Below are 27,431 nucleotides of genomic sequence, written 5' to 3'. Positions count from 1 at the left end.
TTTACACTGTCGAACTCCTTTCTGATATTGCTCCACTATTTGTCGGCGCAGAATTAGGGGGATTGGTGATCCTCTTCCCATCTTTACTTCTGAGAGCCGCTGCCACTCCAAGATGCTCTTTTTATACCCAGTCATGTTAATGACCTATTGCCAATTGACCTAATGAGTTGCAATTTGGTCCTCCAGCTGTTCCTTTTTTGTACCTTTAACTTTTCCAGCCTCTTATTGCCCCTGTCCCAACTTTTTTCAGATGTGTTGCTGTCATGAAATTTCAAATGAGCCAATATTTGGCATGAAATTTCAAAATGTTTCACTTTTGACATTTGATAATTTGTCTATGTTCTATTGTGAATACAATATCAGTTTTTGAGATTTGTAAATTATTGCATTCTGTTTTTATTTACAATTTGTACTTTGTCCTAACTTTTTTGGAATCGGGGTTGTACAAAGACAATAGAGGACTGAGATTATGACACTGGAGTGGAAGAACTTGAGCCTGGATCTCAACCCCAGTGAACTGGAGCACATTATGTCACAAAAAATAATTACCATTGCTAGTTTTAGGCAGCTTAGAAGCCGGCTCTTCCGTTATTGCTGTTTCTTCTACGTTTTCTTGATGTTGTGTTCTAGAAACAGCACTAAAACTTAGCTTTGAAGCCACAAAATGCAATTTTGATGGAAAAAAATATATAATAAATTGCTTACCTCTCTTCACGTTGAAAGAAGGAGGAAAGTTTCGCTTGTTTTGACATGACCAATTATTAACCCAAGAGGAAATACTTGGAATTCGGAACTAAAAAGACTGCAGCTATACTGGCAGCTTGACCATGCTTTCTAGTGCGATCATGTTATGCTTGTGCAGAACTGTGTCAGTCCTGCGCGCCTTAGCTCGTGCACCTGAAGGTGCGCCTCGGGCTGCGTGTGCCTAATGAGCTCCGGCACGCTCACAAAGAACACTTGTCTTTAATCAAAGAACTATGTTTGGGCTATTTAAGCACTGCGCCCAGGCGGCAAGGTGGTGTAGTGGTTAGCGCTTTCGCCTCACAGCAAGAAGGTCCGGGTTCGAGCCCCGTGGCCGGCGAGGGCCTTTCTGTGTGGAGTTTGCATGTTCTCCCCGTGTCCGCGTGGGGGTGCTCCGGTTTCCCCCACAGTCTAAAGACATGCAGGTTAGGTTAACTGGTGACTCTAAATTGACCGTAGGTGTGAATGGTTGTCTGTGTCTATGTGTCAGCCCTGTGATGACCTGGCGACTTGTCCAGGGTGTACCCCGCCTTTCGCCCGTAGTCAGCTGGGATAGGCTCCAGCTTGCCTGCGACCCTGTAGAAGGATAAAGCGGCTAGAGATAATGAGATGAGATTAGCACTGCGCCCATGCAAGGACGATGCAAAGTATTGTGCCGTGTCTAGTGTGCCTTACTGAGCCTTGTTTCCTGGCCCTGTCCTTGTCGACCTCCTGGTTTTTCGACTCCTGTTTCTCGTCCCTTGATCTTATAGAGTTTTGCCTCTGATATTCTGTCCGCGCCTCGATTGACCTCCTGCCTGTTTCCTCGATTACGACTTTGCCTGCTGTTTCGGACTGTTTGCCTGTTGCGTGCATTTTATGCACTTTATGCTCATATCGCACTGTGTATTATTTAACATATCTGCACTTGCATCCGCTTCTCCCGCACATACCGAACCACAGGAAGTCCATACAAGGTTATAGAAACCCTAATGAGGCTGAGGTGACAATCTAGTTTAAAAAAAAAAAAAAATTTTTAAATTACAATGGGGGCGGCACGGTGGTGTAGTGGTTAGCGCTGTCGCCTCAGCAAGAAGGTCCTGGGTTCGAGCCCCGGGGCCGGCGAGAGCCTTTCTGTGTGGAGTTTGCATGTTCTCCCCGTGTCCGCGTGGGTTTCCTCCGGGTGCTCCGGTTTCCCCCACAGTCCAAAGACATGCAGGTTAGGTTAACTGGTGACTTTAAATTGACCGTAGGTGTGAATGTGAGTGTGAATGGTTGTCTATGTGTCAGCCCTGTGATGACCTGGCGACTTGTCCAGGGTGTACCCCGCCTTTCGCCCGTAGTCAGCTGGGATAGGCTCCAGCTTGCCTGCGACCCTGTAGAAGGATAAAGCGGCTAGAGATAATGAGATGAGATGAGAAATTACAATGGGCGCTTTTCTAATATTCTTATGTGGCTACTGAAAAAAATGTATGGTCTTGACAAGGGGGGGGGTAACGGGCACCCCAGGACACCCCCCCCAGCTGCGCCCCTGTATTGTGTGTGAAAGAAAGAAAGCACAACTTTATTCATCACACACTTATGAAATTCCTCTCTGCATTTAACCCAGCTGAAGCAGTGAAAACACACACACCCAGAGCAATGGGCAGCCATGCCTACATGTGGGCTGCATGGTGGTGTAGTGGTTAGCACAGTCGCCTCACAGCAAGAAGGTTCCGGGTTCGAACCCAGTGGCCGGTGAGGGCCTTTCTGTGTGGGGTTTGCCCCGTGTCTGCTCCGGTTTCCCCCACAGTCCAAAGACATGCAGTTAGGTTGACGTGGGATGGCCTTGGGCTGAAGTACCCAAAAGTGGCGGTGCGCACGTACACAGCAGCTTTGCTTTCCTATGACGAACTGAATTTCGTTGTGCAGTGACAATAAAGGCATTCTATTCTAAAAGAGGAGTAAAGGCAATGCATCTCAGAGCCATATTCTGGGGCGGCCTTGGGCTGAGGTGCCTTTGAGCAAGGTACCTGACCCCTGACTGCTCCGCGGGCGCTGTGTGTGGCTGCCCACTGCTCTGGGTGTGTGTGCGCGCACGTGTTCACTGCTTCAGATGGGTTAAATGCAGAGGATGAATTTCACTGTGCTTGAAGTGTGCATGTGACAAAAGTTTCTTCTTCTGACAGTGCCCGGGGAACAGTTAGGAGTTAGGTGCCTCACTCAAGGGTACCTCAGCCCAAACTTATGTCTTTGAACTGTAGGGGAAACTGGAGCACCTGGAGGAAACCCATGCAGACACGGGGAGAACATGCAAACTCCGAACAGAAAGGCCATCGCCGGCCGCTAGGCTCGAACCCAGAACCTTCTTGCTGTGAGGCGACCGTGCTACCCATGCCATGTGTTTTTATAGAAAAGGCTAGGCTTACTAGTCCAGCCTGTTTGTTATCCATATTAATCTGCTATACCTCAAGTGCCCTTGACTGTTTGGTTATTTGAACCAATTTGTGTGTATGTGTATATATATATGAGTGTTTAGTCTATGTCTAGTTCATATCTAGAGTGTTTATACTGTTTATATTGTCTGTTTGAGTGTTTAGTCTATGTCTAGTTCCTATCTAGAGTGTTTATACTGTTTATATTGTTTTTTTCAATTATTCTATTTTTATTTATTGCATTGCCTGTTTGCACCGTGGGTCAGAGAGGACTGAAATTTCATCTGTGCTGTATGTCGAGCATGTATAGCATATTTGACAAAGTTGACTTGACTTGAGGGGCGGCACGGTGGTGTAGTGGTTAGCGCTGTCACCTCACAGCAAGAAGGTCCTGGGTTCGAGCCCCGGGGCCGGCGAGGGCCTTTCTGTACGGAGTTTGCATGTTCTCCCTGTGTCCGCGTGGGTTTCCTCCGGGTGCTCCGGTTTCCCCCACAGTCCAAAGACATGCAGGTTAGGTTACCTGGTGGCTCTAAATTGAGCGTAGGTGTGAATGTGAGTGTGAATGGTTGTCTGTGTCTATGTGTCAGCCCTGTGATGACCTGGCGACTTGTCCAGGGTGTACCCCGCCTTTCGCCCGTAGTCAGCTGGGATAGGCTCCAGCTTGCCTGCGACCCTGTAGAACAGGATAAAGCGGCTAGAGATAATGATGAGACTTGACTTGACTTGAAAAGTAAATAATTTTGACTTTCTGTTAAGTCAATGTCTTAATCAGCCTCTAGATGGCGGTGTTTAGCGATTTTTTTTTTCGATTTTTTTTTTTTTTTTAAAGCTAAATGTGTATTCCAAGCTAATCTTATTTAATATCTGTCCTAGTTTTCTGAATGGTTTTATATAACCTAATAGCAGCAGCTCTAGATTTTTAAAGCTCTATTAGTAATTCAGTATATGCGACTCGACTCAGCTGTCCTGCAGAGAGAGAGAGAGAGGGAAAAAAAAAAGGGCGGGCGGTGACACCAACCCAAATCTTGTGGGGTTTTTTTTTTTTTTTTTTTGTGCCTTGCTGTGTAATATTTAATCAGCGCCTGTGGCTGGGAGCGCCGGAGCGGGAGAGAGGATCACTCCGGGATCTCATCACCGATCTCGGGCTGTGCTTTGATTAACCGGCTGTCAAAGTCAAACTCGGAGCAGAAAGCGTGCGGCCAGTGTGAGTGTAATCTGGAGAAATCGTCCGGTCGGTCGGCTCAGATCTGCGATGGAGCGCTGGAAAGGCAGAGTGGCGCTCGTGACCGGAGCGTCCGTCGGGATTGGAGCGGCTGTCGCGCGCGCTCTCGTCCAGCAGGGCATGAAGGTGGTCGGGTGCGCGCGCAGCGTCGATAAAATCGAGGTAAACCGGTGATTACTGCTCGGTTGTTTTTAATTACCGAGAGGGCCCGCTCATGCACGAGTGTTGTTGCTACTTTAGCTCGCTAGCGCACAGCTAAGCGTCCCGCAAACCGGCCATCAAACTGCTGACTTCAAAACACACGCGCCATTCACAGTGGTCAGCGCGTGATGTTTTTGTTTGTTTGTTTACTTACTTATTTACTTACTTCATGATATGTTGTCACTGTTAGATCTTAAAAACCTCAGAGTCTGTTATCATCCTGACACAGTGATTTAATTATTGTCTAATAATAATAATAAAAGGTTATTAGCTAGCATTAGCGGTGTCACTGTTAACCACGCCCACTTTACCATCACATCAAGCTACGCAAAATTATTCATCACATGATCCAATCATTATCTACTTCCTGTATAATATAAACTATGTAAACTGTGTAATAATAATAATAGGTTATTAGCTAGCATTAGCGTTGTCACTGTTAACCACGCCCACTTTACCATCACATCAAACCACACAATATTATTCATCACATGAGCCAATCATTATCTACTTCCTGTATAATATAAACTATGTAAACTGTGTAACAATAATAATAGGTTATTAGCTAGCATTAGCGTTGTCACTGTTAACCACGCCCACTTTACCATCAATTAAACCACACAATATTAATCACATGAGCCAATCATTATCTACTTCCTGTATAATATAAACTATGTAAACTGTGTAATAATAGAAGGTTATTTGCTAGCATTAGCGTTGTCACTGTTAACCACGCCCACTTTACCATCAATCAAACCACACAATATTATTCATCACATGAGCCAATCATTATCTACTTCCTGTATAATATAAACTATGTAAACTGTGTAACAATAATAATAGGTTATTAGCTAGCATTAGCGTTGTCACTGTTAACCACGCCCACTTTACCATCAATCAAACCACACAATATTAATCACATGAGCCAATCATTATCTACTTCCTGTATAATATAAACTATGTAAACTGTGTAGTAATAATAATAATAAAAGGTTATTAGCTAGCATTAGCGTTGTCACTGTTAACCACGCCCACTTTAACATCACATCAAACCACGCAAAATTATTCATCACATGATCGAATCATTATCTACTTCCTGTATAATATAAACTATGTAAACTGTGTAGTAATAATAATAATAGGTTATTAGCTAGCATTAGCGTTGTCACTGTTAACCACGCCCACTTTACCATCACATCAAACCACGCAAAATTATTCATCACATGATCCAATCATTATCGACTTCCTGTATAATATAAACTATGTAAACTGTGTAATAATAATAATAGGTTATTAGCTAGCATTAGCATTGTCACTGTTAACCACGCCCACTTTACCATCACATCAAACCCCACAAAATTATTCATCACATGATCCAATCATTATCGACTTCCTGTATAATATAAACTATGTAAACTGTGTAATAATAATAATAGGTTATTAGCTAGCATTAGCATTGTCACTGTTAACCACGCCCACTTTACCATCACATCAAACCCCACAAAATTATTCATCACATGATCCAATCATTATCGACTTCCTGTATAATATAAACTATGTAAACTGTGTAATAATAATAATAGGTTATTAGCTAGCATTAGCATTGTCACTGTTAACCACGCCCACTTTACCATCACATCAAACCCCACAAAATTATTCATCACATGATCCAATCATTATCTACTTCCTGTATAATATAAACTATGTAAACTGTTAAAAATATATAATAATAATAATAATAATAATAATATAACATGATAAACAACAGCGCTGTTCACTGCTCGATTCTGATTGGTCAGGAGGTCTTGGTTCATTTTCTATCACATCACTTCTGGCTGATATAAACGCACGTGCTGTAATAAGCTATGCTGTCATCTCTATAGTGACCATTAAAAGAGAACTGAAGGCAAATTTTTTATTCTCAAAATTCTATTTATCTCATTTTATTAAATATCGGAATGCATTTCTGATCGCTATTTCGTCCAGGGGCGTGTTTAGCCTATTTTTGGGGGTGCTCAAGCACCCCCAAAAACGAGCTCAGCACCCCCTAGCTCAGCACCCTCAAAAACACTGCTTTTGGACGTAATTTTCAGAAATAAGTGCCCTTGCGCACTGTGCAATGAATGTGTGCGCGGCAGCGCGGGCGTGTGTGTGTTCTTGAATTCACCTGTTACGTGAGTTCTATGGCCAGTAAAATCCCTCTCCTCCTTGCGTCCCCTCTGATTGGGTTGCCTGTCCGCGCGAGTGCTTGCTACGACATGGTGTTTTTTTAACTGGATTCCACGCCGATGAGGAACTCGAAGTAGCACCTGAGTATTACTGGCATAGCGAGATGTGAAGGTACGGACTGGAGTTAGAATTACACAACACAATAATATGCATAATGCAATATTGATGTTCCCTGGTCTATGAACAGAATGATAAAAACCACATTTATCATCCATATCGAGATACTTTTGTACTTAATGTAACATAGCGTTTACTAATGTAAACTAATGTAAAATCATAATAATACACACATTACACAAAACACAATAACACATTAATTAACAATTACCACTGTTCAAAATGAATAGCTCCAACATTACAAATGCAGTAGTAGGTCTTGTTAAAAATATAACGTAAATATTTGTGTCAGTGGTTGTAAATGTGTAGATATCATAGTTTATTGGGTCAGCTTCTGTTAAAACATTGCAGAATTGCTAGTCTAGTCTTCTTGTCTAGTTAAGTCTGTCTAAATGCGGAATAAACGTGGAAACACTGTCGTTCAAGCCAGGTGCCTCTGTCAGCTCTGGGGGCTAAGCACCCCCAAAGATCAGATGCTAGAATCGCCCCTGATTTCGTCACTGCTATAGCAAGTTCTGAGTGTTTGAAATATGCTCTGTAATATATCAGTCCATATGTCAAAGCAATGGCCGTAAACGAGATTCGCTGAGACCTATGCGAGACTTCGTAGGATGGAAGTAAAACATACAACGGAAATCAAAGTGACCAACCCTGTATCTGAAATCACTCAGTCATTCACTACTCCCTACTCCCTATATAGGGAATTACTATATAGAGGACTATATAGTGAGCTCATTGATGAAATGAAAAAACGCTTTCAGATGCTACTCCGTCGCGCTGGTATTTACGTCATTACTGTCGCACAATTAAAATGTGCCAGATCAGTCGGCTGGTGGGTTTTCAAAATAATAAACACATGCGTGTATTTTTGTGATAAATCCATATTATACTGAGCGCATTTCCCACATTAATCAATACAAAGTACCTGCATCTTTCAGTTCTTTTAAATCAAGGCTGAATACTTTCTTCTTTGCCGCTGCCTTTTATTAAATCAAATTTGAGACTTTTAATTTGATTTCTTTCAGCGCAACCACAATGCATGATGGGATATATTGCTTTGGTTAGTGACCATCGTTGTACACTACTTTTCGTGATGCATTGTGGGATACTTTGAGTGCACTATATAGGGTGTAAATAATCCTCACTAAGGTTTCGGACAGCACTACAAAATGGCGTCCTCACTATATAGTGCACTATATAGTGAGTAGGGAGCGATTTCGGGCACAGGGGTTGTCAAAAGACGCTCTTTCGAATGCTGATGTAATCAAGCCGGAAGTTTTGTTCGTTCTGATAGCAATCAGGAAAGTTTGAATAAAGTAGGCAGTAATCGTCATTTAAACTCGTTTTTGTGCAACATTTCGTTTGGAAAACAGTTTTCAAAATGGTGGCACTGACACCTGGCTGACACTTCACGTTTCGAAGTCTCGCACAAGTCTCGTGAAGATCGCGCGGATAAGCGACGCCTGCCGTGGACCAAACGAACTAAATTCAACACGGCTAAAAACCGAACAGGCCGATAAGTATAATATTTAATTGCAATTAGTTGCCAATACGAGTCACGATATAAGGTTACTAAAACCGAAAACGTCATTGAATAACACGTTAATTAAGAAATAAAGCAAGTTTAAAAATGACTTCAGTTCTCCTTTAACACAGACTTGAATGGCGCTCCACATAAACATATATATTATATATAGTAGGCTACTGTGTAAAAGTCCCAGAGTTGATCCATGCTTGAGAGTAAAGATCATTTCAAAGATAATCATCTTGTCCAGCAAGATGTTGTTGGGTTGGGGTCCATGTGGACCCTATTGATCCACATGTCATAATAATTGGAGAATGGTTTTATGCACTGTAAAAAATGTAACTTGCAAAACTGTTGAGTGAAAAAAGGATTCTAAGTTGAATGAACAAATTTCCCTTCTAATTGTTCAAGTAACTAAAAAAACATAGTTGAGACGCCTTTCCTTCGCCACAAGTTCATAGGAATTGGAAAATTAAGTTAAGTGAACTTATATATTCAAGTGCTGATTGACGCCCCTTAACCGAAGCCACTGCGCATGCGCACTTCACCACAAGTTCGAAAGTTTCAACGGTCGGGTGGAGTGAGAAGTCCGTGGAAACTGGCACGAGACGTTGTATAGGAGTCTAGACTAAGCTTTCCTCAACAGAGGCCAGGGAATTCCCTCCTTGTATGTCGGTATTTGTTTCTGTTTGTGTAATAATAGGCAAAGTGAAGTAGAACTTAAGTGTTGAGAGGTTTGTGTTAACTAAAAAATGTAATGCACCCTAAATCATTGTAAAAAAAAAAAAAAACAGTCAAGCCAACTTAAAAATGTAACGCAACCTGCTGCCAAAGGATTTTGAGTAAACTCAACTTAGAACCATGATGTGCCAACTTGCTCTTCTAAGTTAATTGGCATTATTATTTCAATGTATTTCAATTAAACAATTTGTTGGACTGAACTTCTAAAGTCAAGTCAACATAAAATACTCTTCTATGTGAACTTAAAAGAATAATATAGGGCGTCGTGGCTCAGGTGGATAAGGCGCCATACCATAAATCCGGGGACCCAAGTTTAATTACGACCTGAGGTCGTTTCCTGATCCTTCCCCGTCTCTCTCTCCCGCTCATTTCCTGTCTCTACACTGTCCTATCCAATAAAGGTGGAAAAAGCCCCAAAAAACCTTTAAAAAAAAAAAAGAATAATTTAGGATAACAATGTTTTTTGTGCCAACTTGCTTTTCCAAGTTAATTGGAATGATTATTTCAATTTATTTCAACATCACAATTTGAATGCACTGAAGGCGGCACGGTGGTGTAGTGGTTAGCGCTGTCGCCTCACAGCAAGAAGGTCCGGGTTCGAGCCCCGTGGTCGGCGAGGGCCTTTCTGTGCGGAGTTTGCATGTTCTCCCCGTGTCCACGTGGGTTTCCTCCGGGTGCTCCGGTTTCCCCCACAGTCCAAAGACATGCAGGTTAGGTTAACTGGTGACTCTAAATTGACCGTAGGTGTGAATGTGAGTGTGAATGGTTGTCTGTGTCTATGTGTCAGCCCTGTGATGACCTGGCGACTTGTCCAGGGTGTACCCCGCCTTTCGCCCGTAGTCAGCTGGGATAGGCTCCAGCTTGCCTGCGACCCTGTAGAAGGATAAAGCGGCTAGAGATAATGAGATGAGATCACAATTTGAATGCACTGAAGGCGGCACGGTGGTGTAGTGGTTAGCACTGTCGCCTCACAGCAAGAAGGTCCGGGTTCGAGCCCCGTGGCCGGCGAGGGCCTTTCTGTGCGGAGTTTGCATGTTCTCCCCATGTCCGCGTGGGTTTCCTCCGGGTGCTCCGGTTTCCCCCACAGTCCAAAGACATGCAGGTTAGGTTAACTGGTGACTCTAAATTGACCGTAGGTGTGAATGTGAGTGTGAATGGTTGTCTGTGTCTGTGTCAGCCCTGTGATGACCTGGCGACTTGTCCAGGGTGTACCCCGCCTTTCGCCCGTAGTCAGCTGGGATAGGCTCCAGCTTGCCTGTGACCCTGTAGAACAGGATAAAGCGGCTACAGATAATGAGATGAGATGAGAATGCACTGAACTAGCTAAATAAAGTAAGGTCAACATAAAATACTCATCTGTGTCGACTTAAAAGAGCAAGTAAGCACAACTATTTGGCCCAGAGTTGAGTTTACTCAAAATCCTTTGGCAGCAGGTTGCGTTACATTTTTAAGTTGGTTTGACTAATTTTTTTTTACAGTGTGCCGGTTGCCCTTCCCGCCACAACCCTCCTATTTCTGGGCTTGGGAAACAACCATTCACACACACAGGCAATTTAGAGCAGCCAGTCAGACTAACTGAATGTCTTTGAGGGAAACCAGAGAAAACCCATGCAGACACGGGGAGAACATGCAAACTCCACACTCGCCCCTTTTCCACCAAATCAGTTCCAGGGCTGGTTCGGGGCCAGTGCTGGTGCTGGTTCACAACTCGTTCAACTTGTGAGCCAGCTGAGAACCAGTTTGCTTTTCCATAGCTCGCGGTGCTAACGGAAGACACGTAATTACGTCGCTGTATACGTCAGTTACATCATTGTATACGTCATTACGTCGCTGTATACGTCAGTTACGTCGCTACGTTTGCATAAACCTTGGCACGAATATCGAAGCAAAAACAACACGGAAGCAGCAGCAGCAGCAACAACAACAATAATAATAATGGATAACTTCGCGTTTGTACAGCTGCTGCTTCTCGTCGCTTAAAAAGGGTGATCTTTCGCGGTCTTGTTATTGTTGTTGGTCTTAACAACTCCACCCCCCCGCTGACGTAAGCAGTTCTTTCCTCTGGCCCAGCAGAGAGTTGGTGCTAGCCTGGAACAGGTTTTTCTGGCCCCAGAGCCAGTTCTTTGTCAGTGGAAACAGAAAACCCGGTTCCAAACTAAGCACTGGCCCTGAACCAGCCCTGGAACTGCTTTGGTGGAAAAGGGGCAACAGAAAGGCCCTCCTCGGCCACTGAGCTCAAACCCAGAACCTTCTTGCTGTGAGGCAACAATGCTAACCCACTACACCACCATCCATCCATCCATTATCTGTAATCGCTTATCCTGTACAGGGTCGCAGGCAAGCTGGAGCCTATCCCAGCTGACTACGGGCGAAAGGCGGGGTACACCCTGGACAAGTCACCAGATCATTGTAGGGTCGACACACAGAGGCAAACAACCATTCACATTCACACCTACATTTAATTTAGAGTCACCAGTTAACCTAACCTGCATGTCTTTGGACTGTGGGGGAAACCGGAGCACCCGGAGGAAACCCACGCGGACACGGGGAGAACATGCAAACTCTGCACAGAAAGGCCCTCGTTGGCTGCTGGGCTTGAACCCAGAACCTTCTTGCTGTGAGGCGACAACACTAACCACTACACCACCGTGCCACACATACAGTGGCATGCAAAAGTTTGGGCACCCTTACTGAAAATATTTGTTACTGTGAATAGTTAAGTGAGCAGAAGATGAACTGATCACCAAAAGACATAAAGGTAAAGACGACACATTTCAGCATTTTCTGCAAGATTTGTGTATTATTTTTTTTGTACAATTAAAGAGAGTGAAAAAAGAAAAGGAACACCATGCAAAAGTTGGGGCACCCCGATACATTTGAGTTCTCGGGTAACTTTTACCAAGGTTCCAGACCTTAATTAGCTTATTGAGCTGTGGCTTGTTCAAATTCTTCGCTAGGAAAGGTCAGATGATGCAGATTTCAAAGCTGTATAAATTCTCTGACTCCTCAAACTTGTCCCTAAAATCAACAGCCATGGGCTCCTCTAAGCAACTCCCTCGCATTCGGAATAATAAAATAATTGATGCTCTCAAAGCAGGAGAAGGCTACAAGAACATAGCAAAGTGTTTTCAGGTAGCTGTTTCCTCAGATTGTAATGTTATTAAGAAATGGCAGTTAACAGAAACAGTGGAGATGAAGGTGAGGTCTGGAAGATGAAGAAAACTTTCTGAAAGAACTGCTCGTTGGATTGTTAGAAAGGCAAATAAAAACCCCTGTTTGACTGCAAAAGACCTTCAGAAAGATTTAGCAGACCCTGGAGTGGTGGTGCACTGTTCTACTATGCAGCGACACCTGAACAAATATGACCTTCATGGAAGAGTCATCAGAAGAAAACCATTCCTGCATCCTAGCCACAAAATTCAGCGTCTGAAGTTTGCAAATGAACATCTAAATAAGCCTGATGCATTTTGGAAACAAGTCCTGTGGACTGATGAAATCAAAATAGAACTTTTTGGCCACAATGTGCAAAGGTATGTTTGGAGAAAAAAGGGTGCCAAATTCCAGGAAAAGAACACCTCTCCAACTCTGAAGCATGGGTGTGGCTCGATCATGCTTTGGGGTTGTGTTGCAGCCAGTGGCACAGGGCACATTTCATTGGTTGAGGGAAGCATGGATTCGAATAAATACCAGCAAATTCTGGAAGCAAACATCACACCATCTGTAAAAAAAAGTTGAAGTTAAAAAGAGGATGGGTCCTACAATAAGACGATGATCCAAAACACACCTCAAAATCTACAATGGAATATCTCAAGAGGCACAAGCTGAAGGTTTTGCCCTGGCCCTCACAGTCCCCTGACCTAAACATCATTGAAAATCTGTGCATAGATCTCAAAAGAGCAGTGCATGCAAGACAGCCCAAGAAACTTGTAGAACTGGAAGCCTTTTGCAGGGACGAATGTGTGAAAATCCCCCAGGTAAGAACTGAAAGATTATTAGCTGGCTACAAAAAGTGCTTACAAGCTGTGATACTTGCCAAAGGGGGTGTTACTACTGTAGGTACTAACCATGCAGGGTGCCCAAACTTTTTTGCTTCGGGCCCTTTTCCTTTTTTTTTGTCATTTTGAAAATGTAAAAGATGAAAATAAAAAATTGTTTTCTTATTAAAATATAAAGAGAATGAGTCATCTTTAACTTTATGCCTTTTGGAGATCATTTCATCTTCAACTTGCTTAACTGTTCACAGTCACAGCAATTTTGACCAGGGGTGCCCAAACTTTTGCATACCACTGTAATTTCAAAGATAATGAAATAAAATGTTTCTACATAAAAAAACCAAACATATTTTATAAAGAACAGTAAACAGTAATAAATGCAACAGAGTCAATATTTGCTGTGGCGACCCTTTGCTTTAAAAAAATCAGTCGCCTCGGGTACAGTGTGTCCAGCTTTATCAGGAAATTAGCTTGGAAATTTTACTGAGCATCTTGCAAAATCGGCCACGGTTCTTCTGGACACTTATTTTTTGTAGCGAACCCAGCAGCCTTCTGAAAAATGTTCTGAAAAGTGGTCTCTTATGTGGGCCTTTTATATGTATGCTGCTTTCTTTAATGACACACACACCATTTCATTTTGTGCTGGAAAACTAACTTTTGGAACTCGAAAATGTTTTTGTACTGACTCGATAATTTAGAAGTCATTAAATAAAAGTCTATAATGCAGTTTGTACTTTAAAAAAAAGAAAGAAAAGGGGGGATGGCAAGACTTTTGCACAGTACTGTATTTGGGAAAAAAAATGAGGTGAGGTTTTCTTTCTGCGAGGAAACATTTATTTCACAAAGCACTTACAATGGGTCAATTTGTTCTTTTAAAGTGCCATTCCACCATTGGATGTATTCTTTGGCATAAAATACAATATATTTTATGACAACATGACTAGACAGAGAAATCTTTTAGCTTCAAAATGATATATCAAACATCATTTTTTGACAACGACAAGTATATTAATTTTGCGACCAAAGTCACCTACCCTTTTAATTTCCACGCGGTAGTGAAACGTGATGTCATCGGCAGGTTCCCCTTCTTGTGTACCACGTCACGTGTGACGTGGCACAGATTATCAGCAATGGCGGATAGAACGCGATTTCCACTTGTCGATTGCTGTGCCGATATTCACCATCGATCGTCTCCTTTGGGCATCGCTTGCTATTTTCCTTCGCTTCTTTTCCGAAGCTGACAATCGCGTTCTATCCGCCATTGCTGATAATCTGTGCCACGTCACACGTGACGTGGTACACAAGAAGGGGAACCTGCCGATGACATCACGTTTCACTACCACGCGGAAATTAAAAGGGTAGGTGACTTTGGTCGCAAAATTAATATACTTGTCGTTGTCAAAAAATTATGTTTGATATATCATTTTGAAGCTAAAAGATTTCTCTGTCTAGTCATGTTGTCATAAAATATATTGTATTTTATGCCAAAAAAATACATCCAATGGTGGAATGGCACTTTAAGTTTTCTATCACAGGATAGAGGACTTTGCACTTTATCAGGACACGACAAGCCAAGATTTTTTGGTCTTACTAACTTCAAAAAAGACAGAGAGAGAGAGAGAGAGAGAAAGAAAAGAGAGGCTGGCAAGGGAACGACTGTTTATAGCTCTTTGGTGGAGGTGATACCAGGCTCTTACTTATTTCCGGATGTCTGCATAACAATAAACGAATAAAAAGTATGATATGTTTGTTAATTATTAATAAAAGGTACTCATTGGAAGATTGCCGTGGTATAATAGGAATAAATCACTTTGGGATATGCTGGTATTGGGAAATCGGCTTCGAGGCGGCGTCACACCTTATTACACACGTGACTTCTGCACTTGTTGGCTTTATTATCCTCTAGTTTACGTCCAGAATATTTAAAGGCGATACACAGAACCTTTATTTTTAAATACATTTCTGAGTGGATAGTATCTCCATCCTTGACTCTTGTATGCTGCATAAATGAGAATTTTAAAAAAATATATTTTTGAGAGTTAAAATCGACCGCAAAGTTGGCATTCGAGCTGCCCCGCTGAGCCAGCCAGCCCTGAGTGCGTGACGTCACAGCGGTAACCGGTTTTAAGGCCGAGGCCTTTGACAGCGATAGACCAAAGTCATAGAAATAAAAATTTATGGTGAATGTAAGAAATAGCGTTACCGACTTGCTCAACTAAGACTGATTTGACTTCATTGACTGTGGGTTGACTCTCATTAAAACAGGATGGGTGCTATAACTTATGCAACATACATGTCCATGCATGCATTTTCACTGATAAAACGTAAAAGGCTAATTAAATAATCAGATGAACTGAGACAATCACATTCTGAAGCAAATTAAATAATCTTATACCGCTAACTTAAACACACAATACAAGTTACATGTATTAATCTAAATGCAGGTAAACAACATGTTTTTTTTTTAATCCAAATAACAGTCGGCGCTTACCCGTCTGTGTTCTCGCTTCTTGAAGGCCGATCTTGTGGCCGATTGTTTTGAAACAATCTGACTTTTAGTTGTTCGTTCAGTTCTCCGTTCATTCACTTCTTCCACGTAAGGGCGAGATGGCAGCAATATCCAGTTTAGAAATCAGACGGTTGCTCAACTCATTCTCCATTTTCTCCATACTGAGTACTCCGCCATTACTGCTCGCCTCAGGCAATTACTAAAACCCGGGATGGAACGGGACGTCACCAGTTTTAGCAACAACCGCGGGGAGGTCACTGCCCGAGCGATATGTCCCGTCCCGTTCCATCCCGGGTTTTACCAACAGCCCTCGGCTCACTCTGGGAGAACTGGTGCAACTAAACTCACTTTCCTTTTAAAAATAAATAATATAAATACTTTCCTTTTCTTGTAGTTTTCTTTTAATTGTTGGTACTGCACCCTTTTTCAATACGGGCTTATACCCGACGCTCCTCAACAGATCAGAGGTCTCGTACGAGTCTTCAATGTGCAGAGCAGAGGAGAGACCACTTCATAGCCGCCCAATGTGCCCGTGAAATTCTTGCAAAACGCGTCCAAATCTTTGCAGTTTGAACATTCTTGGGCCGTGAATGCAACATAAATCCACCTTCTGTCATGTTGCTGTACCCGCCAGCAACACATCTACATTAGCGTGACCAGACGTTCCGGTTTGACCGGGACAGTCCCGATTTTGAGTTGCATGTCCCCAGTCCCGACAAAGGTCTGTCGGGACGCTGAAATATCCCGGTTTACACCAAACACTAACAAACTGTCCCGGTTACAGCGATCATATATAGCCAACGAGATGTCAATAAAGCTTCTAGCAATTCAGCATCAATGTGCGTGTGTGCGCAGTCAACCTTAGAATGTATCTATTTGTACAATGTTGCAATATAGAGGCCGCGTTATAACGTTTTTTTTTCGCTAGCGGCTGTCAACTACTACGCGACAATACCGAACGGATGAGCGCTGGGCAGAGATGTTCGCGCACTTCAAGAGTAGGGAGACTTCTTACAGCAATGCCAGCCAGCTTTGCCAGTTTGCCATGTGCCTACCTGGCACCAATGCTCCAGTTGAGCGAATATTTTCAGCAGGGCTTTGAACCGGTTCAAGGAACGAAAACGAAAACCGGGAACTTTTTCTGTTTCACATGGAACAGAAACGAAACCAGAAACTTTATTATTTTTTATGTTCCGGAACAGAAACGCTTATTAAAAATAATGGTAACCGGTTAATACCGGTTTTTATTTCGTTCCTCAAAGTTTCTGTAGCCTACAAATAAAAAAGCCATTCTTCTCCTGCGCAAGTTTCTATGACCCGCTGGGGTTCACTTCCTGTGTGACGTTCGCTGATTGAATGGAGAGAGCGGGAAGGTGGACTGCCATCACGTCTCCATTACTGAGTGTCTGAGCAAAGAAGAGCCTGAACGATGCAACCTCCCTATTGGCTGTTTGTAAAAATGTATCAGTTGTTGCCCTTCCCACGGGAATCATCGCGCGCTCGAGAGACGAGACCTGACGAGTTAGTTTGTTGGTAGCAGAACAAAATGTCTGGACACAAATCGGGTTTTCAGAAAAGGAAAGAAAATAAACGGAGGGTCGAAAATACAAAACGAGTTTTAAGGTAGGACAAATGGTTAGTTTTCTGAGGCAGCCCGCCGTGGCTGCAGGCTTTAAGTTGCGTCATTGAATGGTTACTTTTCTGAGGCAGCCCGCCGTGGCTGCCTGCAGGCTTATTTATTATAGCTCATTTAGTTAAAATAGTTGATATAAAATGTTTATAGTTATAGTTATGTGATGGTTGTCCTGATTTAGACTGGTTTTTTTTTTTTGGGGGGGGGGCGCGATGTTGCACCCAGGTCCAGATTAGGGCAGAACCGGCCCTGGCTACATTTCAGCTGTAGTTTATGTATGTATGCACTTGCATAGATGTGTACTTCCAATATGGCGGCTAACAAAATCTCGCGGCGCGGTGACGTCATGCGGTAGCCCTCTATAGGGCCTGACTAGCCTTTGGTAACACACTAAACGAATTATCTTTCATTTTTGGCACTTTTTCTGTTTGTGTAGATGGGAAGACATACTGAGAATCCAAATCACCAACATTTGAAATAATAATTGTTTTGAATTATTTCTTGTCTTATTTAATGAAGGTTGTAATAGAATTAGCCTACATCTGGCTTAAGCTGGATGAGACAGAGACATAATTTTATAGCCATTTGTTAAACAGCTGACAGGGAACGTAATTAACCGTTCCGGGAACGAAATTTTTTTTGTTCTAACCGGTTCGGGAACGTCTATTTAATGGTGGAACCCAAAACCGGAAACGTTAAAATTCCGTTTCTGTTCGGAACGAACCAATAGGAAAAAAATTCCGGTTCAAAGCCCTGATTTTCAGTCATGAGCAACACCTGGACTGACGAGAGGAATCGCATGACTGTGCCTACTCTCAAAGCCTTGCTCATTACCCGGGCCAATTTCGATGATACTTGCTCGCAGTTTCACAGCAGACTCTCGGGCAATAAAGCGCTACTGGAGCAAATTCACTCATCATGTAAATATATGCAATAAAATGGCATCTTCTTTAGGGTGGGTGGGTTGGGTGGCTGTGTTTCTGAAACATTTTTTGTTGTCTTTCATGTGTTTCATCTGTCTTTAATCTGTATCACAGATTGTCTTGACTTGTTTGATGCTGTTGTCAACTCAGGGTTCACGTTTTCAAAAGAGTTCATAGCCGACACTGGTTAAGATTAAACAGAGGCATTTTGGGTAAAGGTTCGGAGGTGACAACGATTAAGCTCATGCGCTCATTCCTGTTACAACATATAGCCTATTGTTTAAAAAACAAGTTCATCGCATCAAATGTTGATGTTAATATAGAAGCAATGCGTTTTCTTGGCGTTTTCACAAAAGTGAAATAAATCAGTTGAAATTTAGGCTATTGGCCTATTCCCTATCATCACATCTGTTGTCTGATTTTCTTACTTTGACTGAATTGTGATAGAAGTACATGTAGATAACAAGAAAATACTTGATTGTTCTCTGAAATGTTGATAAAAGTGAGCTTCTACAAAATGATAAAAGCACCTGTCTGAGCCATGGTTTGAGCCGGCGCATGTTTACATCAAAACGCGAGTGCGTGCACGAGTATCACGGTCACGCGCAAAGTGTCCCGGTTTTAGACCCGGGAAATCTGGTCACCCTAATCTACATGGCATGATGATAAATTAGCTCAAAAGGGAGGCTCAGTGGGGCGTCGTGGCTCAGGTGGATAAGGCGCCACACCATAAATCCGGGGACCCGGGTTCGATTCCGACCCGAGGTCATTTCCCAATCCCTCCCCGTCTCTCTCTCTCCTGCTCATTTCCTGTCTCTACACTGTCCTATCCAATAAAGGTGAAAAAAGCCCAAAAAATATCTTTAAAAAAATGGAGGATCGGGGTTGCAGTCAGCTCTGTGTTTTAGTATAGCGGAAATGGCGATGAGACCGATAGACTTCCTGCTGTGACGTTACGGACGTCAAGGCCATTCACTCAGACCGCTACCTCTATAAATCACTTTAAATCATAAAAATTACTATATTAGATTTATTGTTCACGCTTAAAACTATTCCTGTGCCATTCTTGAGGTCTCAAGGCGTTTATAAACGAAAGTGAGGCCATGGCTCTGCGTATCTGCTTTAAGGTTTCCCTTCCAAAGAGAAACAACATACTAAACCCACAACAGGAAATCGATAGTGAGCTTAAATGTGAACTTTAGTCCACTTTGCGGTGTTATTGACCATTCCTTCTTGTCCCTCACCTGAATTTATCAATAGTCACAAAGACATGCTTTGTGTATTGTATAACCATAAGACTTCACTCATGGCCACTCACTCCCTTTCTTTCTAATCTTACTGCCTCGTCAATCATTGGCTGCTCCAGGACTGTGCCTGTGCTCTTCCCCTCCACTCCTCACAAGTCTCCATTATTGGAAATTACGTCGACAAAGAGGGAGCATGGACACAGAGGAAACCATCTCGATATACCCCGAGTGGTATTCAGTGCTCCCGCTGTGCGTATCAAAGGAGGGTTTGGACCCTGAAGTCACATCTTGGCTTTTTCTCTGTAGTTTAATGAGGTCAGAAACCAACATTCTGGGGCATGCTGTTATTAAAAAATGACAGGGTAGTAATGCTATCACCATCACACACCGCCCTCACCATTCATCATTCCGTTTTCCTATAACAGCACACCGGTCAAGTTTTATCCCTTACGTAACGTAGACTGTCCAAAACCGAGCCGCCTCAAAAAGGGATTTGTGATTTGCTCTTTTTTTTTTTTTTTCCAAACAAAGTCAGTGACCTCATTGACGTATTTAGATGCTTTTGGTAGACTGAGGCAATACGTAGATAAATAAATAAAAAAATTCCACACAGTGCCCCAAAGTCATCTATCGCAGGGTGATCCAGTTTAACGAAAGTTTGTCACCTTGATCAAGTGTGACTGGAAAACCTTTTTCACCGACACACACATTGTCTGTGGCATTAACCCCTTCAATGCCCTTGGATGAGTCACGTACGTCATGAAATCTTTCACCGCTGTGCCTTATGACAGAAGAATGTTTTAGGCCTTGACTGTGATTCATATGTGCCACTGTGAAGTACACTGTAAAAAAAAATCAGTTGTTTTTATGGAAAAATACTGGCAGCTGTGGTTGCCAGAATAATCCTGTTAAAAATAGTGAAATGTAAACAACATTACAGAATAACTTGTACATTTATTTCACTGGGATTCCATGTACAATTAATGATAACTAAATGTACATTTTACAGGTATTCAGTGTACAATAATCAATACAGGGCGGCACGGTGGTGTAGTGGTTAGCGCTGTCGCCTCACAGCAAGAAGGTCCTGGGTTCGAGCCCCGTGGCCGGCAAGGGCCTTTCTGTGTGGAGTTTGCATGTTCTCCCGTGTCCGCGTGGGTTTCCTCCGGGTGCTCCGGTTTCCCCCACAGTCCAAAGACATGCAGGTTAGGTTAACTGGTGACTCTAAATTGACCGTAGGTGTGAATGTGAGTGTGAATGGTTGTCTGTGTCTATGTGTCGGCCCTGTGATGACCTGGCGACTTGTCCAGGGTGTACCCCGCCTTTCGCCCGTAGTCAGCTGGGATAGGCTCCAGCTTGCCTGCGACCCTGTAGAAGGATAAAGCGGCTAGAGATAATGAGATGAGATGAGATAATCAATACATAACTGTTAATTTTACGGATATTCATTGTACAATAAACAATGATTGCATGAACATTTCACCGGGATTCAATGCATGATGGTTACAAGCAATGATCTACCAGACAGATATTTTATTTGATTTAGAGTTTTACGAAATGTGCCGGAGAGCCTCTACTGACATTTTTTTTTTTTTTTAACAGGGCAATGATGTAATTTTAACTATCACATTCTGTTTTAGTATTACAGTTTGTCTGTGTTTAAACTACAACAACTTGTAAATTCTCCAAAAAAATATGATCAGTTCAACATATTCTTACTGTTAAATTAACAGTGGTATTTGGTTAGGAGTTTTACAGTATATTGATGTAAATTACACACTGCTTCATTGTTTTTGTATTTACAGTTTTTTTTTATGTCATGATTTTACATAAATTCACTGTTAATTCTACGGACATTTTTTACAGTGTAAAAGTAATGTGCCATGTAAGGTACATAAAAGGAGGTGTTTATGACGAGTAGCGTACGTCATAAGACACAGCGGTAAAAGATTTCATGATGGATGTGACTTGTCCAAGGGCATTGAAGGGGTTAAGATCAGTTTCCTTGTTTGGTTATGGGGGGAAGCCATGGCTTAAAGGTTAGAGAAGCAGCTTTGGGACCAAAAGGTTGCTGGTTTGATTCCTTGGACCAGCAGGAATGGCTGAAGTGCCCTTGAACAATAGCACCTAACCCCCAACTGTTCCCCAGGCTTCTCTGGGTATGATGTATGTTGCACTGGATGTGAGTGTCTGCTAAATGCCTGTAATGTAATGGTTAAATGTTGTAAAAGGGTGCTACGTGGAATGCTTCCCTCTCTTATAGTTGGAGGTAGACAGTAACAAAGTACATTTACTTAAAAGGATAGTTCGGGATTTTGACATGAATCTGTATGGCGGCCCCCTCAATAGTGTCGTGCAAACACACTGACTTACCCCCGACAGCATCCTGTGAGTCCAGTTCTTGTCCAGTTTTGGTCCAGACGAAAGTAGTCCGGCAAGTTTGTTGGCGTCACGAAAGTAAAACGTTTTTCGTCTCAAAACAGTACGTGTTCAAAAGAGTGATATATTTGCATCACAAAACCGTTGCCAAATAAAAAGTCAGACCTCAAAATCGCTTGGCACTATTTTCTCTCCCTTCTTATCACTGCGCGCTGCCGCCAGGTGACAGCCACGACTGTTTCATTCATTGTTTTAGTGATGGGAATTTCGGCTCTTTTGGCTCTTCTTACTATAAGGAGCCGGCTCTTTCGGCTCCCAAACGGCTCCTGAGATTTTATTTTTTATTTAATTGCTGCAATTAACTAGTTAATTAATTACATTATTATTTATATTTTATCAATAGGATGTTTTCCATTTTATTTTTTAGTTTTTGTAGCCATTGTAAAGCTTTGTAAAGTATAGCAGTGTAACAATGTTCTAGCTATAGAAATAAAACTTACTTACCAATTAATAAATTATTTTCTCACAAACATAATGCAAAACTGTGTTATATTACCAATATAAAATACACAGAAGACATCAACTGTTATCCTTTATGGCTTTATTTCACACTCGACCTTGAACAAAATGCCACAAAATAAATTATGAAGTATAAATCAAGCCTAAGAAACTATGAAGCAAAGTTGGAAATTATTTTAACAAACACAGAACAATGTGCAACAAAATATGTGGCACCTTGAGCGCATGGAAAAAGAGAAAAAAGTGCCGCACTCTGCTCCACCAGTAATGAGAAGCCGCTGGAACAGCAAATCTGCTCCTGTTATAATGACTGCTGTCTCGTTGTATACCGCAGATTAATCTGGCCATGCCAAGGCGGTTGCCGACCGAACCTGTCAATTTATGAGCGACAATTTATATCATGAGCTTTAGGAATTCACGGCAACAAAACAATGATCATGGTTGTCAAATAGACAATCATCCTTCAGCTGAGCTGAACTCTCTCTCTCTCTCTCTCTCTCTCTCTCTCTCTCTCTGAGGCACCTAAGGACAAAAAACTAATTCGGCTCCCCAACTCGGCTCCCACCGAAGAGCCGGCTCCCGTCGTTCACTTCAAAGAGCCGGCTCTTTGAACCGGATCGTTCGCGACCAACACATCACTACATTGTTTACTGCTAGCAAAGTTAGCGACAACATGTCTGACTACGACGGTAAAATGTGTGCAGAGATTCAGCCACATCTTTGTTGCTACAGCCTGGATAGTCGCAAGTGCGCACCATTTTCACAAATATATTATTGTATAGGTTATAGAAGGTGATAAATTTGTCGCTGTTCTTGCTCTCAAATTAGCTTGTTAGCGCTGCTGATCTGAACTCCTAATCACTGCCAAACAATGGGAAAGGTGTTGATTCCTGCGCAGATGTCAACATGACAGCGCGCAGTGATACCGAGGGAGACAAAATATAGCGCCAAATAATTGCGAGGTCTGACTTTTTATTTGGCAACGGTTTTGTGATGCAAATATATCACTCTTTTGAACACATGCTGTTTTGAGACGAAAAACGTTTTACTTTCGTGACCCCAACAAACTTGCCGGACTACTTTAAAAATACGTGTCTTAAGAAACGAACTTAAAAGAATAGTTATAATTATCAGACATAATGAATTTTCACTACATGGTAAGTCAGTGTGTTTGCACGACACTGTTGATGGGGATGCCATACAGATTCATGTCAAAAATCCCGAACTATCCCTTTAAGTACACTTTGAGTATCTGTACTTGAGTATTAATTTTTTTTGGAAACTTACAACTTTAACTTCACTACATTTGAAAGACAAATATCGTACTTTTCACTCCACTACATTTCTATCAAGGTCCTCGTTACTCGTTACGATGAAGCAGATTTGAAAGTAGATGTTTTTCTTTTCTTTTCTAAAACGTGATGGTTTTTTCTTAGGTGACACTGAGACAGCCGATCAGTAATCACTAGGGTCACGTCACATTCATAGACTGGATAAAATCAAGATCGATGATTTCTCAGCAGCGTTATTTGAACACGATCAGTTGATGGCAGAATGGAAGGAGGCGGTTCTTCTGGGGAACGCATACACACCCATGGCCCATGAACCCATGTTTCAGTTTTCTGAAAGGATTAAAGATTCGTTTCGTTTTAAATGTTTGCTTTGTTTACCGAAAACAAACCACATCACAGCCTACAAAAACTCGCCATCCGACCTGCGGAAGCATATTGAGATATGTAAACGTTTTATTCCAAGAGAAAGCTTGCAACAAAGCTGTCTGTGCTTTTAGAGCTAGCGATAACGTTGCAATAGCTATGCAGTCTGGTTAGTCAAATGACTTTCTATGGATTTTCCCACCAAGTCGCCGTAGCCTTGTCCACGGCTCACGTTAACACATAGCTAGTTAACTTGGACACTGTTAGTTAGCATGTAAAAACGGAGTTACGCTAACATGAATAACGTTAACTTATCTGCAGTCCTTTCAGAAATATATTTTAGCATAATCTTGCCAAATAAACAGAATGTTGAAATCTTTCTTTTCTAGTAGCGTTAGCTACCCAATATGATTTCGAGTTTGAAAAGAGTTTGCTAGCATGTCAGGTGGAGTTTCACTGACTAGCTAGCTTCACGTTAAACCGCCATGATGCACAGCATGCGTTCGTTTTGTGAATTCACATTTCTGTCTTTGGTAACGGCGTTAGGTTTTGTAAGTGTTGTGGCAATAATACAACGATGCGTTGACAGAAAATGTACTTTTAATACTTAAGTATTTTTAAAAGTAAGTACTTCAGTACTTAAGTAAAAATTTGACTGGAGAACTTTCACTTGTCTCGGAGTAACATTTGACCAGCGGGATCTGTACTTTGACTTAAGTAATGAAGTTGGGTACTTTGTCCACCTCTAGTTATAGACATCATGACAGAAACTTTAAGGTTTGCTCCTTCTGAGGGACAAACTGAAAAGCCTTATTATAGCAACTCTGAAACAAAATTCAGGTGCAGTTACAAAACTGTTTCATTTTCTATATTTAAAATGAATTCACTTTCAAAAAAAAAAATGAGTTTACATTTATGATTGTCTTTTGCGTAGGCTGGAAAATATTTTGGGGGAATTTTAAGCCTTTTATTCATCACACGTGCATTCGAGCACAATGAAATTCTTTCTCCGCATCTGAAGCAGTGAACACACAAACATACACAGAGCAGTGAGCAGCAGCAGAGAACGGTCAGGGGTTAGGCCGTGGATGTAGAGGGAAGGGAAAGTGCTATTCATTCACTCCTTCAACCCACGCATTTTCCTGCTGGTCCGGGGAATCAAACGAATAATCGTTCAGGCTCAAAGCTGCTTCTCGAACCTGCAGGCCATGGCTTCCCAAACTGGTTCTGCCATAATGTGTTTGTTGGTGGAAATTTCTAGAATGAAAAGCTCTTTTGGCTAGGAGAAAAAGCCACATTGTTTTTGTGCACTTTGACCTCACAGGTTTAATATTTGAAGAGTTTATTTGAATATATAATTGAATAGATTATCCTCAACTGGGATTGACTCCAGCTCACGCCCATCCAACAGTGAATATATAGATATCTTGTAGATATCTATCATTGTCGTTCATGGGTGAGCTGGAGTGGGCGACACGATGGTGTAGTGGTTCGCACTGTCGCCTCGCAGGAAGAAGATTCTGAGTTTGAGCCCAGTAGCCAATGGTGGACTTTCTGTGCGGAGTCTGCATGTTCTCCCCGTGTGGGTTTCCTTCGGGTCCTCTGTTTTTCCCCCACAGTTCAAAGACATTTGGTTAGGTTAACATGGAGCAGCCATGGCCTGAGGTTGGGCTGAAGTGCCCTTGAGCAAGTAGCTTATATGACACACATACAAATGCAAGAAAAAACACCTCCCAGAAAACAATTGTGAAATGATTACAGACTCTAGGCAATATGCATAGTGGAAGTGGTTCAGTAGGATGCTATGGTAGAATAGAGTGTGTACCATGGCAGTAGTGCAAAAAGTGAACAATGTAGGGATTTACCAGTGCAATTACGCTATCTGATACAAAATACAAATACACAGTGTGGCACGGTGGTGTCGTGGTTAGCACTGTCGCCTCACAGCAAGAAGGTTCTGGGTTTGAGCCCAGTGGCCAATGGGGGGCTTTCTATGTAGAGTTTGCATGTTTCTCCTCGTGTCTACGTGGGTTTCCTCCGGGTGCTCCGGTTTCCCCAACAGTCCAAAGACATGGAGGTTAGGTTAACTGCTGGCTCTAAATTGACCGTAGGTGTGAATGTGAGTGTGAATGGTTGTTTGTCTCTATGTATCAGCCCTGTGATGACCTGGCGACTTGTCCAGGGTGTACCCCGCCTTTCGCCCGTAGTCAGCTGGGATAGGCTCCAGCTTGCCCGCGACCCTGAACAGGATAAGCGGTTACAGATAATGGATGGATGGATGGACAATATTCCAATACAAGAATGTAGACAGCAATAGAAATTAACTATACAAATCCTTTAATACCTGTAAGCAAATACTAGAATTAAAAGATAAAAACAACAGGTTAACATTTAGGACAATACAGACAGTCAAGATTTTTTTAAAAAGGGTTGCGTGTAGGGACTAATATAGCCAGTAAAGAAAAAAAAGACAGTCTGGGTGTCTGGATAAGTGGTATAGAAAATGACTGCATGAATGTTCAGATGGGGTCCCTGACTGCAAAACGTTCGAGAACCCCTGCTTGGTTTGTCCTTGAGGAAAAAGTTCTATGTAGAACCTTGGAAAAGTAGACAAGATAGAATCGTAGCAGAGCTTTTCAGTCCTTGTCCTGCACCTTTTTCACTTGGCCCAGTACAGGCTTGTTATAGTTGGCTGTATAGTTGAATGTAGGCAGGAGGACTCCAGGAACATTGAGTAACACTGATATGAATCATTGAAACTATCCACACACACAAACAAAAAAAAACCCATGAAAAGTGTCGAGAAGAGTCCTTCGCGCTTACTTCGACACAGATAACTTCAGGGCTGTGAAAAATTCGCGGATTCGCGGAATTCCGCAGATTTGATCGCAAAAATACCATTTTTGTAAATCGTGTATTTTTGCAAAAAAAAAAGTAAGGGGTGGGGTACTCTGCTAATGGTTGGGGACCGAAATCACCGACGAGTACATTGTTTACTGGATGGGATGGGGGGAGGGGAACAATCTAACACCAGGTGTCTGTGTATTTTACGACATTGTACAAGTTATATATACAACATCGTAAACTGTTTTACGACACAGCGCCATTTCTTTCTTACCATTTTCGGGTTACTCTTTTCAAACCCATGTTGACAATATAGCTTGCGATTAAGTGATAATAAAAGATTTTTTCGGTATGACTGTGTCATGGAGAGACTGTACAGAGGGAAGATGGTGATAATGACAATGTGAGAAAAGCAGACAAGGAAAACGGTATCAAGAATCCGTGGAATTGGCGGTGGCTGGAATTTAAAGTCGGAAACGAATATCTTTACGAACACATCCGAAAGATCAAGGAACCAGGCAAGGCGTACTGCGCGTTATGCCATCAGGATGTCAAGTACGG

At 42.2% G+C, this 27,431-nt stretch overlaps 1 protein-coding gene across 1 annotated transcript in view; it reads left to right on the top strand.

Annotated features, from left to right (window-relative positions):
• Nucleotides 1-4,209: 4,209 nt before the first annotated feature.
• Nucleotides 4,210-27,431, top strand: part of dhrs11a (dehydrogenase/reductase 11a) — a 148,590-nt gene continuing 125,368 nt past the window's right edge. Inside the window, exon 1 of the mRNA XM_060912150.1 lies at nucleotides 4,210-4,518. Within this exon, the coding sequence (XP_060768133.1) occupies nucleotides 4,387-4,518 (132 nt within the window). The 5' untranslated portion in view covers nucleotides 4,210-4,386. The remainder of the gene's footprint in view (nucleotides 4,519-27,431) is intronic.

Source organism: Neoarius graeffei, chromosome 28, assembly GCF_027579695.1.
Source record: "Neoarius graeffei isolate fNeoGra1 chromosome 28, fNeoGra1.pri, whole genome shotgun sequence".
NCBI classification, from domain to species: Eukaryota; Metazoa; Chordata; class Actinopteri; order Siluriformes; family Ariidae; genus Neoarius; species Neoarius graeffei.
This window is presented reverse-complemented; position numbering and strand designations above follow the sequence as displayed.